Source organism: Rana temporaria, chromosome 2, assembly GCF_905171775.1.
Source record: "Rana temporaria chromosome 2, aRanTem1.1, whole genome shotgun sequence".
Classification (NCBI taxonomy): Eukaryota; Metazoa; Chordata; class Amphibia; order Anura; family Ranidae; genus Rana; species Rana temporaria.
In genome coordinates, this window is record NC_053490.1 from 394,572,209 (window position 1) to 394,586,357 (window position 14,149).

Below are 14,149 nucleotides of genomic sequence, written 5' to 3' on the forward strand. Positions count from 1 at the left end.
ACTAGTCAAGCATATCTCCAGACTTAAACCCTATTGAGCATCTGTGGGGCATCCTGAAATGGAAGGTGGAGGAGCGCAAGGTCTCCAACATCCACCAGCTCCGTGATGTTGTCATGGAAGAGGACTCCAGTGGCAACATGTGAGGCTCTGGTGAACTCAATACCCAAGAGGATTAAGGCAGTGCTGGAAAATAATGGTGGCCACACAAAATATTGACACTTTGGGCCCAATTTGGACATTTTCACTTAGGGATGTACTCACTTTTGTTGCCAGTGGTTTAGACATTAATGGCTGTGTGTTGAGTTATTTTGAGGGGACAGCAAATTTACACTGTTATACAAGCTGTACACTCACTACTTTACATTGTAGCGAAGTGTCATTCCTTCAGTGTTGTCACTAGAAAAGCTATAAAAAAATATTTACAAAAATGTGAGGGGTGTACTTACTTTTGTGAGATACTGTATATCACAATGGCTAAATCTGTGTCTGTAGTGCATGTTCAAACGGTAATACCATAAACATATTAGGATTTTACACTAGGAGTAAATGAGTCTGGCAATTCTAGAGAAATGCTTAAATAATGTATTACAATTTAACTAAACCCATTAGATTTCAGTCGACTTACACATACTGAGGATTTTAGTCAACTAAAACACGATAAAACTAAAATCGAAATTTGAAGTCAAAATTACCACCAACTGTCACATGTCTATTGCTGTCACAAGGGATGTTTTACATTTTTTGTGATAGCAATAAAAGTGATCAAAAATAAAAAAATAAACTTTAATACGAAAAAGTAAAAATATAAAAAAAAAAAAAAACAGAAAGAAAAACAACTCGTGCGTAAAGGCAAACTCACGTGTCCGTCCGACACAAAAACAGCAATTGTCCCACACGAGGTATCACTGCAAACTTCTGAACATGGGCAGTAATTCTAGTACCAGACCTCATGTGTTAATCTAAAGTGGTAACCTGTAAAGGATTTTAAATCAACACCTATGGCGAGTAAAGTTATGCCATTTGTCGCTGGTGCGTGGGCAATTTTAAAGCAGGACAGGTTTGGTATCCAATTACTCAGAGTATCATCTTCTATATTTTACCAAAAAATTGGGTTGTGTATTGTGTTTTTTGAACGCACTCGTGCACATTGCTGGATAGAGATGGGGCTCAGGTAAGTATTAGGAGGGCACACAGAAGTTAAACTTAAAGGGGTTGTAAAGGTTCGTTTTTTATTTTCTAAACAGGTTCCTTTTAAGCTAGTGCATTGCGTTGGTTCACTTACCTTTTCCTTCGCTTTCCCTTCTAAATGTTTTTTTTTTCTTTGTTTCCTTTGCCTGAATTTCTCACTTCCTGTTCCTCCTCAGTAAGCTGTTCTGGCTGACTAACCCCCATGGATGATGGGGGCAAGCTTACTGGAGGAGAAACATGAAGTGAGAAATTCAGACAAAGAAACATTTTTTAGAAAGGAAATCGAAGGAAAAGGTAAGTGAACCAACAATGCACTAGCTTAAAGGAAGCTATTTAGAAAAAAAAAAAAAAAAAAACTTTACAACCCCTTTAATGCATAGAATACATTAAAGCGGTTGTAAACCCGCATGAAATTTTTTATTTGTTTTTTCTCCTGTAAGGCAAAAGTCATAATGAGCTAATATGCACCGCATATTAGCTCAATATGAAATACTTACCTCGGAACGAGGTGTGTAGCACTTACCTGGTCCACACCGAGCGAGATTTCATCTTGCCTCGGCGTGTCTTCCGGGTATCGCCGCTCCAGCGCTGTAATTGGCTGGAGCGGCGATGACATCACTCCCGCGCGGGAGATTTAAAACTCGGCAAGGTCCGGCGGCTGCCGGTCCTTTCGCCGTAGATCGCCGTGGCGCATTGCGAGGGGAATATCTCCTAAACCGTGCAGGTTTAGGAGATATTCTCCTTACCTACAGGTAAGCCTTGTTATAGGCTTACCTCTAAGGTAAAAGTAAAAAAAGTGGGTTTACAACCACTTTAAGATAAAAAAAAAACACATTCTCCCCTTACAACCACTTAAGACAGGATGCTTGCACACTGCCAAAATAACTACCAGGGGGAGCATTGTGCAAACCAAAACAAAATTTAAAATGCAATAATCAGCAAAAAGTGAAAATTATGCTTAAAGCGGTGGTTCACCCTCCTTCACATCATTAGACCATTACATTCGGCATCGTAGCGCGAGCTACGGTATGCCGGTCTTAAATTTTTAATCCCCGTACTCACTGTGCTATCGATGATTGAAGAATCCGACTCCCGCGGGGAATGGGCGTGCCTATGGAGAGGGAGGATGATTGACGGCCGGCTCTGGCACGTCACGCTCCCCGAAGACAGCCGGAGTAGGTCTCGGCTATTCACGGCGCCTGCGCACAGGCTATGCGCAGGCGCCGTGAATAGCCAAGCCTATTTCGGCTATTTCCGGAGAAGCGTGACGTGCCAGGGCCGGCCGTCAATCACCTTCTCTCACCATAGGAACGCCCATTCCCCGGATTCTTCAATCATCGATAGCACAGTGAGTACGGGGATAAATGTAGGACCGGCATACCGTAGCTCGCGCTACGATGCCGAATGTAATGGTCTAATAAAAAAAAACATTTTTTTTTTTTTTTTTAACAGGGTGAACCCCCGCTTTAATATAACTTGCATAAATATCAAAAAAAATTAAACATGTACTTACTGAATAGAAACCTCTCGGATGCACTGAAATGTAGTCTCAAAGTCCATCAAGAGTTTTTATGGGACAGAAGTTAACGTTTTACAGTGAAAAAAAAAAAAAAATCACAGGTACTTACCGGCATGCTTTTAAAACTTCTGTTGAGCTAGGGTATATGGAAACGGACATGGATGGTATAGTCTGAGGGCTTTGTTTGTGGCTAATTATAGCTGGGTCCTTTTTAGGGCTCTGAGAGTCCTCCATACCCTCCCCATTGACTGCATCAAGTCCACTATGGGGGCTGTTAAGGCTGATAACACTGTTGGTCATTGTCTGTTCAGTAGATTTTGGAGAAGGTGTTGCTGTGGAAATGGCTGAAGATGGGGAGGAGGCAACAGAATTCTCAGTTTTTGTATGAACAGCTGGATGAATATTGTTGACTTTATCACAGGTTCCAGTACCCACATTGTTATTGGCTTTTCTCATCAACAAGGCAGAGAGCTGAGGATTGTCTGAACTAAGTAAACCTGGTGACTTAGAATCTCCATGGCTAGGGCTAGGAACAGTATCTGCCGTCACCTGATGGACATGATTAGGAAGTCCCTCTACACCGGCAGTACTGTTAGGTGTCCCTTCAGAAAGCCTGCTTGTTTCAGGCACTGTTCCATTTCCTGAAGGCTTGCTCTCTTTGGTTAAAGTAATGCCTTGTTGTCCACCTGAGGTAGCAGTGTGAGAGGAGAGGTGATTGAGAGCAGCCCCCTGTGTTACTGAATTGCTAGGCATGGTAGGATGTCCAACCTGATTTTGAATACCAGTGCCAGCTGCTTGGAGATGCTGGGAAGGCCCAGTGGAAGAAATCGGTCGTTCACCATTAGGACCTGCCGAATGTGAATTCTGACCTTTATGAAGCCCCTGAAAGTGATGCAAAAACATGCATTAGAATCTGAGGATTTACTAACATTACAAAAAAAAGTCAACATTTCAAAACCAAACTTTGTTGTGTGAACTACATGATAATGCCCTCTGAACATATGAAAACAAAACTTTAAACCTTAAGACACGCCAACAATACTAAATAATAAAAATGGATAAGCATTCTATTCTACTCCATCTACACGCGATCCAGAACAAGAAATGAAAAGGGTTGCCTTTAGTTAAACTTTAAGGTCTGACACAGATCCCAAGTTGCCCCACTTACTCAGTGCTGTAATTAAGGAGGAAAGTGTTTTATGAAACCAGCCTAAAAGGCCGACATGAAAAATGCTGCATAAATACAAGACGTCGCGTATATCAAAATCTAGTTCTGTTAAAACTATAAAAGGTACGGTGGGTGAAACTCTGGCAGCTATTGCAGCGCCTGTTGTAAAATACTGTATCTTTGTTCTTCCAAGCTCTCATTTCAAGGGTAACTCCAATTTTGTGGGGGGAAAAAAATCAGCAAAGAAAGAAAAAACATTGCACATATAATTCGGATACTAATCATATTGTAATTGATTAAAAAATGACCTTTTCTTTTCAATCGGCAGCCACTGTAATTTTCTGAGAATGCATTGCAATACAGCTACCTGGAGTTCTGTACACAGAGTGTCTACTGACCACTCCCCAGAAAACATTTCCTGCTTGTGTGATTGGCTCACCAATTTTCTCAGAAGTCTGCCTAAAGCCTGATTCACACCTATGCATTTTTAGTGCTTTTTGCAGATTTTTCACTACAGTCCATTTAACATGGTTTCCTATGGAACACGTTCTGTAGTGCAAATCTGCAAAATGCAAAAAGCATAAAAAATGCATAGGTGTGAATGCAGCCTAAGATACAAGTCAGATTTCAGGCATCCCCTGCAACAAAAATGTCACTTTTGGAGAGACACTTTCAATAGGAGCACGTCTAAAGGGATGCAGGCCCTCCTAAAGACTATCCTAAAGCGGTAGTCAAAAAAACAAAACCACCCCCCCCAAAAACTGCAAGACAATCACATAATGTGCTAGCATTCATCGCATACTAGCACATTATGAAATGCTTATCACAGAACAAAGCTCCCACAGCTTGCCAGGCCACCGCTGATCCCTCTGCGTTTCTTCTGGGTTTGCGGGCTCAGAGTGCATGCCCGTGGGAGGTCCTCCATTACAGCACGAGTCGCCAGACCATCAGCGGCTGAATGAAGGGTAAATGTCTTCTAATCCGTGCAGGTTGTTTAGGAGATTATATTATAGGCTTACCTGTAGGTAAAAATGACCAAGCAAGCAATACAACCACTTTAGGTTTATTAGTGCTGTATGATGTTCTGTTGGGAACAGTACTGCAAAGGAAAACTCCTCAGAAACAGACAAAGAGCAGTAAAAATGCAACATAGGATACATCAGTAAGGTTACTATAAGGAAATAAAATGCCTATATTACAAATGCCTATATTACACTCTGACTGCAATGGGAATGCATGGAAGTGTATTTTTTTCCACTCAGTACTCTGAAATTCTAAAATACTCTTTATCTTCCACAGTTGTGTGCTGCTAGTCAATTAGCCTGCCCAGCCCACTGCGTGACATCATACACCATCATGTCTCCTGCTACTTAACAATTTCCTAACCACTTTCCATTCCAAATATGTACAGTTGAACCACGGATTACGAGCATAATTATTTCCAGGAGTATGCTCGTAATCCAAAGTACTCGCATATCAAAGCGAGTTTTCTCATTGAAGTCAATGGAAACGAAAATAATTTGTTCGGCATTGACTTTAATGGGATGCAATACCGAATGTGGCCAGAGGTGGGGGGCGCCAGAGTGCCGAAAAGGCCCGAGGACACTTTGGCTCGGCTTCTGCGCCCCCCCCGTACCTCAGGCCAAATGAGGTACTGCAGGCCAATGTCCGGCTTTTCTCAGCTCCTGCGCCCCCGTACCTCAGGCCAAATGAGGTACTGCAGGCCTATTTAGCTTGAATTCTGTTCGTCTAACGAGTCAACACTCAGTCAAAAAAAAAAAAAAGTTGCTCGCAAATCAAAACGCTCTCAAACCAAGTTACTCTTAAACCGAGGTTCCACTGAATATACATCCTCAAGTGGTGCTGATATCTGGGTCAAGGCTGCAGCTATAATCCAGATATTATTTTCTGCTAGTGATTGACTTTCTTTTAACCTCCTTACAACCGCACGCCATCAAATGACGGCGGGTGGAATCCCCTATTGTTCTGACAGGACGACATATGACGTCCTCTCATTAGAAGCCGCTAGGGGGCGCGCGCACCCGTCGCATTACTGGGAACACAGTGCGCGTGTCCGGCGGCCGTCGGGCACTCGCGATTGCCCAGTAACTGAGCAGGGACGTGGAGCTCTGTATGTAAACACAGAGCTCCACGTCCTGTCAGGGAGAGAGGAGACCGATCTGTGTCCCTTGTACATAGGGACAGATCGGTCACCTCCCCCTACAGTTAGAACACTGACTAGGTTACACATTTAACCCCTTCCCCGCGCTTTAGTGGTTAACCCCTTCCCTGCCAGTCACATTTATACAGTAATTAATGCATATTTATAGCACTGTTCACTGTATAAATTTGAATGGTCCCAAAAATGTGTCAAAAGTGTCCGATGTGTCACAGTCCCGAAAAAAAAAAAAAAAAAAAAAAGAATCGCAGATCCCCGCCATTCCTAGAAAAAAAAAAATCATAATTATGTCCCCCTATTTTGTAGGCAATATAACAAACCAGTCACTATACGGTTATTGCGATTTTTTTTTTTTTTACCAAAAATATGTAGAATACGTATCGGCCTAAACGGAGATACATTTTTTTTTTTTTTTTTTTTTTTTTTAAATGGGATATCTATTATAGCAAAAAGTCAAAAATTCGTTTTTTTTTTCAAAATTGACGCTCTTTTTTTGTTTATAGCGCAAAAACTAAAAACCGCACAGGCGATCAAATACCACCAAAAGAAAGCTCTATTTGTGGGAAAAAAAGGACATCAATTTTGTTTGGGAGCCACGTCGCACAACCACGCAATTGTCAGTTAAAGTGACGCAGTGCCGGAAGCCAAAATTTAGTCTGGGCAGGAAGGGGGTGTATGTGCACAGTAGGCAAGTGGTTAAAAGTAATCCGAGTGGCATTATAGCTGTCCAATCACTTTTACAAGTAGAAAAAGGGGTTCCCCTTCCTCCCGCTGTCACTTATCGCCTTTACCAGGTTCTCATATCCCACTGGAAAGCCTGAAACTTATTTGATCGGTCGCATAGGATGCACTGTGAAGAGTGGAAGCTCTGAAGATGCCGTTTATCATTTGGGAAAGCAATAAAGTAAAAAAACAAAAAACAAACAAACACAAAAGGGTGAGGCAAATGTGCACGTAGGTCACACACACACACACACATCTAAATGGTGATCACACATGTGAGGTACCTGCTTGCACGTCAACATAAGACCAATAATTCTAGTGCCAGACCTTCTGTTTAGCTCTAAACTAGTAACTTGTAAAGGCTTTTAAAGCAGAGATTTTTATGCACTGCAGTTCATCACCATTCCACGGACATATGCGATTTTCAAGTGTGGCAAGTTGGGTATCTATTTACTTGACATATTAACTTTTATATTCTAAAAAAAAAGGGTATTATATTAAAAAAAAAAAAAAAAACGTGAAATATCTTGCGACAGTAAAAAAAATAAAAAGCGTACTACACACAATTTGTTCTCCAGGGATTTTGCTTAACCACTTAAAGGGTCACTAAAGGAAAAACATTTTTTTTGCTGAAATGACTGGGGTCTGGGGCTGAAGTGGTTAAGCTAGTGCATTGTTGGTTCACTTACCTTTTCCTTCGATTTCCCTTCTAAATGTTTTTTTTCTTTGTCTGAATTTCTCACTTCCTGTTTCTCCTCGGTAAGCTTGCCCCTATCATCTGGCTGGGGGTTAGTCAGCCAGAACAGCTTACTGAGGAGGAACAGGAAGTGAGAAATTCAGACAAAGAAAACAAAGATTTAGAAGGGAAATCGAAGGAAAAGGTAAGTGAACCAACAATGCACTAGCTTAAAGGAAACTATTTAGAAAATAAAAAATGAACCTATACAACCCCTTTAAAGAAACCAACATCTCTATATATCTGTATGCATATACAGACAAAATTTGGGGAGGGAGGGGGATTTTGACATCCCTGTAAATTCCATATGTTGGAGTACAGTATAGCACACAGATTAGATATTCATAATCTGGGTCATAGGCTGGTACACATTCAGGTATTTGGACACTAGTCAAGCTTTTATGAAAGCCGTGGCTTGTAGATAAACAAAAAGCATTGACAAAGTCCACACAATGAAGAGCAATCTCTTTGGGGTGCTTAGGAGCAGAGTACAAAGACTTTCTTCATTAAGGTGGAAATTATAGAACACCCTAGGCAGAAAGAGCTGCACGATTAAGAGTTAAATCGAAATTGCGATCTTTTCCCCTTCCCGATCTACAAAACGGATTCTTCTAACAAGTGCAGAGTTCTCACTGCTGGGAGAAAAAAAATCCAGGCAGCCTGCCTAGTTTTATCACAACACTGCAAATAAGTAGAAACAAAGTATCTCTTCATTCTTTTATCAAAGGAAAGAACTCCAGTGTGTAAATGAGGCAAGTTTAACCATTTACAGACCAAACATTTTATGACATTTGTTGATTACAAGTAAAAAATCTTTTTCTGCTAGAAAATTACTTAGAACACCCAAACATTTTTTTTTAGCAGAGACTCTAGAGAATAAAATGGTGGTTGTTGCAATATTTTGTCACAACATATTTGCGCAGCACTTTTTTAAAACGCAATTTTTTTGAGAAAATGCATAAAAAAAAACCCAGTAAAGTTAGCCCAATTTTTTATAATGCGAAAGAAGATCTTACACCGCGAGAATCATGATCTTTATTCTAAGCAAAAAAAATGTGATTCTCATTTTAGCCTGAATCGTGCAGCTCTAGCAGAGAAGAGTGTCTGCATGACGGATCAGGAATGACTCCTTTTGAGAGAGACACTAGTTTAGAGATGTCTAATGGACTTGATAGCCACTAAAGTGGCCGATATGCAGTTAGAACCCAAGAGTTCCCTGATGGGTTCAAAGCATGGTTTTTGCAGGGCAGAAAGAAAGTCCAGGCAGTGCTAGATGAGGTAACCTGCCCTCCAATAGCCTGCCATGAAATCTGATAAGCAGAGAGGGTTGGACAGTATTTTTCTGACCATGAGATAAACCGACATTATTCTTGTAAGGCTGTCCGACTCCAGGTATCCCTCTTAATGGTTGATATAGGCTGCAATCGTGATATTGTCTGACTGTATCCTGATCAGACAAACCTGAAGGGAGGCCCAGCTAGGTACATGGCAGAGCTGACAGGGACGATTGGCTTTCCTGGGTGATCAAGTTTCCTGAAATGAGTGGAACATTTCTCCCCAACCCGTGGAGTTGGTATCTGTTTTTATCACCTTCTATGGGTGTACAAGAAATTACTTCCCCAATTTTAAAGGCTTGACTTTAGATTTACCAAGCTAGAGATTTTCTTTCTTGGCTGGGTAGGCACGTAGGGAGGTCGAGAAACAGAGCATGCTTGTTTCAGGCTTAGAGAAGCATGGAATGGAGCTAAAAGGTACATCCTCAAATAAGGCTACCATTAGTCTGCAACGCTCAGAATATCACCAAGGGATGTCTCATCTACCATTGGCTGAGAGTGCTGATCGGGAGTCGGATGGCTGCTGGTTTTCTGAATGGCGGCTTTTTTTTTTATAAAACACCCGTTGTCTCCCAACATCCAGCCCGTGTGTACGGGGGTTTGAGTCTATCCTCATTACCGTACAATCCAAGAAGCCCAGCCTCTGCACTTTTAACCCCTTGTAAGTCAGTGTTCAAATCTAGTTACAATTGACAATGAAGATCCACCTGTTACAGAGGTCGACCGATATGGGTTTTTCTATGGCCGATGCCGATATTTAGAAATCGGGGCGGCCGATGGCCGATATACAATACCGATTTTTGCGGCCGATATTTTGGGCCGATTTTTCCCCCCCCCCATTTCGTAAAATTTAACAGTGGGCACATTTTATGTTATTAAGGGGCACTCTGATGGGCAAATTTTATGTTAATGGGCAATCTGATGGGCACAACAAAATGTGTCCATCAGTGTGCCTCTTAAAAAAATATGCTTATCAGTGCGCACATTAAAAATATACCCATCAGCGTGCCCCTTAAAATAAAATGCGCCCATTAGAGTGCCCCTTAACACAAAAAAGTGCCCATCAGCGTGACCTTTAACATATGCCCAGCAGTGTTAGTGTTGACAATTAATATGCCCATTAATAGTGATCAACAAACTAAAAAAAGGAAAATGCCACATACCGAGTAGAATGCAGGGGCGGATGCAGAAAGAATCATATAAGGAGCCAGGAACTAGTAGTAGGGGGCGGGGCGCGCACTGGATGGCACGCCTCTACCTCGCAAGGAGAAGACCCGGGAACCAGGGGGCGGGGGCACGCAAGTGACGTGGAGACAGGCTTGGCCCCTACTCACAATGTGAGCAATGAGTGGACTGCGAGCTGCGGGGAAAGGAACGTGACGCCACGCCCCTACTCGCCACCATACGTGCTAGTAGACTTCCAGGACCTGCGGTGAGGAGCAGGGGCCATACATGAATGCGGGAGCGGGGTCACTGGTGACTGGTGGTCAGTACAGTACTACAGGGCAGGCGGCCATGCGGGCCGGATATTGTAGCCGCAAATCGGCCGATTTTTTCACGATAATCGGCCGATTTTTTCACGATAATCGGCCGATTTTTTCACGATAATCGGCCGATGCCGATTTCACAAAAACGGCCAAATATCGGCCGACCGATATATCGGTCTACCTCTAGTTACAGAGTTCATTGCTGGAGGTTCCAGAATACAGCATCTAATCAATGTAAGCTACAACTAAATATTCCTGTAAGGTGAAACTAAACAAATTTTCTTCCATCACTTCTTGAAAATTATTACCACTGTTTTCAGGCTTTTTTGACCTGCGCATGCTCCTTATTCTCCACGAATGCACCTCACAGGTAGTATAGTGAGCAATGTTCACATGCATACTACAATTCCCATAGAGCTGAATGTGTCTGTATTTAGATGTATAGTCCATTTTGGGAACAAGCAGACAGGCTCCATTCATATACATGGGGGCATTAAGAACAAAAGTAGGCACCCTAGAAAAAGGGGGGACAGTCTGTACGGGGGGGGGGGGGGGGGGGGGGGGGGGGGGGGGGGGGTCAATGTGTACCAATATTATGCCCAATATTCAGCGCTACTTAACCATATCTACCTTTTGGTATGGCAGGCTACAAGCACCACAGGTCCCCAGCTTCTTAAAGCACCCCTCATTCGCAAGTGAAGCTGGGATGCGTTAAATGTATAAAAAATTATTAACCACTTGCCGCCACATCACGTACCTGTACGTCTATTGGCTTCAAGTGGTAACCGAGTGCTGCCAAGCGGTAACGGAGTGCTGCCAAGCAGCGGCTCAACTATTAATTATAAGCAGCGGGAGGGGACGTTCCCCACTCCCGCCGGGGCGTTCACATCCCACCAGGAGATCTGAGCGACCAGCTGGCACTTCCGCCAGCTGGCCGAAAACCCGAGATCGGCTTTGATCGTGTGTAATCACTTCCAGTTTACTCAGAAATCAATGGCGGCAGTTTTCAAAAATCTAAAGTATTGAAAAATGCCAACCTTGGTGTTTTAAATGTATTCAAGTGCAGAGGAGAGGTTTGCAGTCTTATAGACCCCTCCATAAAGTATACCTGTTACGTGCCTATTGCGGTCACAGGGATGTTTACATTCCTTGTGACAGCAATAAAAGTGATAAAAAAAATAAAATAAATGAAAAGGGAGTGTGTAAAAATAAAATATATATATATTTTTAAAGCGCCCCCATCCCTCCGTGTGCTTGTGCACAGAACCGAGCGCATACGCACATCGCGCCCGCATTTGGAAACAGTGTTTAAACTACACGTTAGGCATTGCCGCAATTGTTCGAGCAAGAGCAATAATTTACATATAAAATAGATTGCGATTTCACATATTTGATATTGGTTTTACACATTGGGGAAACAGCGCTGTGTCTAAAATAGTACAGCATTGGCAAAATGTTACGTCTCACGCTAAAATAGGTGCCGCTCTCTTTCAATTTATATGCACTACAGTCTTTGCTGTGCACCTGGGCCCATTTTTTTGTATCCCTTATTTGTGTGCAGTGGCAACCATTCTCCAGGGGTGTGGAATTTTTTTATTTCGCATGGCATTTGCGCAGTGGTTTTTAAATGCAACTTTTTTAGAAAAAAAAAAAAAGTTTCAATGCAAAAACAATTTTGGTAGGATATAAAAAGATGTTACGCCAAGTAGATACCAAACATGTCACACTTGAAAATGTTGCACGCCCTTGCACCGGCAACACTGAGAGAATTTACACAGGAGGTCTAGTGCTAAAATGACTGCCTACAATAAGATGCTCCCAGTGATACCTCACGTGTGGGCAGATCGCTGTTTGTGTGCGCTCAGGACCAACGTGTGGGTTGGCTTTACGCACGAACACGGGGGGATTGGGGCACTTTAACTTTATTTTTTACACTGTCACTTTAATATTTTTCAATCGCTTTCATTGCTGTCATAAGGATGTAATCATCCCTTGTGACAGCAAAAGGCATGTGACTGGTACTCTTTATGGAGAAATCTGAGGTCTATAAGACCCAAGAACCCTTCCCTCCTCTGCCCTTAAAAGCATTTGATCACACCAAGATTGGCGTGATCAAATACTTTTCATTTTTAAAAATGGCGCCATTTACATCTGGTAATGATCACCAGAAGTGATGTAAGGTTTTGGTCTGGGTGTTGCTCTAAAGCGCTTCTGCCCATCTGAAATATGAGAGGCAATATGATCTGCCGAGTTACTGGATTGGGATGACTGGTGGTAGTCACTGAAGGCGCCATTGGTGATATGTGTTTAATGTGGAATGAAGACACAGGAGTGGACTGTGTTTGAAATAATTACTTTAAAGTTCCCTGGGACTGAAAGCATTGGATCAGTCAACAACCAATTATGAAAAAAAATCAATTCATCGGTCAGCCGATTAGTTGGCCTGCATACAGAATGCATTATTTGTTTACATATCAAGAAAGTGAAGCACACATACAGCTCAGAAAACCGTCAATACATGTCAGTACGTACCTGAGAACTTGTGAATGTGTGAGGTGCGAGGTGCAATGCTGCATGGGACGTGTAATACTGGCAGGAAGTGGGAGGTTCTAGAGGCACTCTATACTATACTTTTCAGCTTGCTATGGGGGCTAGGGCTGCAACTATTATTATCATAAATCGATTAGTTGGCCGATTATTGTTCCGATTAATCGGATAATAGCCTTAAAAAAAAAAAAATAATCGCATGGTTACATTTTTTGGGGCCAATTTGTTGTTGGGCAGATTAAAAAACATAAATTGCCGCAAAAACACATTACATGCTTTTCTGCAGCTTCTCCATTGAAGTATATTGAACAAAAAAAAAAAAATAGCACCATTTTGCGTAAAAAGTCCTTGCCCTTTCCAAATACGCAGCAGCTGAAAAAAAAATCATGGATGTGAACGTGTCCCATAGGAAAACATGTAAATGAACTGCAGTGTGTTTCTGCAAAAAGCACCAAAAAACTGAGGTGTGAACCCAGGCCTGAGAGGTTTAGTAACATAATGGGGTTAAAAAAAACAAAAATAAGAACAAAAAGAGCAAATAATCGCTACTTTAAGGGGTTAATTTTTTTTTTTAACCCCATTATGTTACTGGCCGATTAATCAATTATGAAATTTGTAATCGAATAATTTAATAATCGATTAGTTGTTTCGGCCCTAATGGGAGCACTCTGAAGTCAGGAGGAGCCAGAAGCGTAGGCGAGGGACCCTAGAAGAGGAGACTCAGGGCTACTCTGTGCAAAACCATTACACAGAGCAGGTAAGTATAACATGTTTAAAAAAATAAGTTAAAAAAAATTATGTATAGTAAAAGTTTTGTACATAATAAAGTGACTATAGCCATAAAACAAAAAAAAAAAAAAAAAAAAAATACTATAAATATAAAACGATTTTTCTCTGTTCCACCCGTCATATAGCTTCATGCTTGACGCCTAGTTATAAAGCCCATATATCCTACTTCTGGGTTTATGTATATACATACACCCAGCAAAAAATAAAAATAGGTGATCAAATACCACCAAAAGAAAGCCCTATTTGTGGGGGAAAAAGCACGTAAATTTTGTTTGGAAGCCACGTCGCGCAATTGTCAGTTAAAGCGACGCAGCACTGAATCGCAAAAAGTGTCCTGGTCTTTGACCAGCAAAATAGTCCGGGGCTGAAGTGGTTAAGAATGCAACATTTAATGATTGTGTTGCAATTCTTGAACGCACGGGCTTAGAAGCAAACGCCAGGAATTATTTTTTGCATGCTTACATCGGGCCAGCTTGGCT

At 41.9% G+C, this 14,149-nt stretch overlaps 1 protein-coding gene across 4 annotated transcripts in view; it reads right to left on the reverse strand.

Annotated features, from left to right (window-relative positions):
* Positions 1-14,149, reverse strand: part of KDM6A (lysine demethylase 6A) — a 163,224-nt gene that overhangs the window by 39,276 nt on the left and 109,799 nt on the right. For all 4 annotated transcript variants that reach the window (XM_040338057.1, XM_040338056.1, XM_040338058.1 and 1 more), the window contains one exon: positions 2,817-3,589. In XM_040338057.1, coding sequence (XP_040193991.1) covers positions 2,817-3,589 — 773 coding nt within the window. The remainder of the gene's footprint in view (positions 1-2,816; positions 3,590-14,149) is intronic.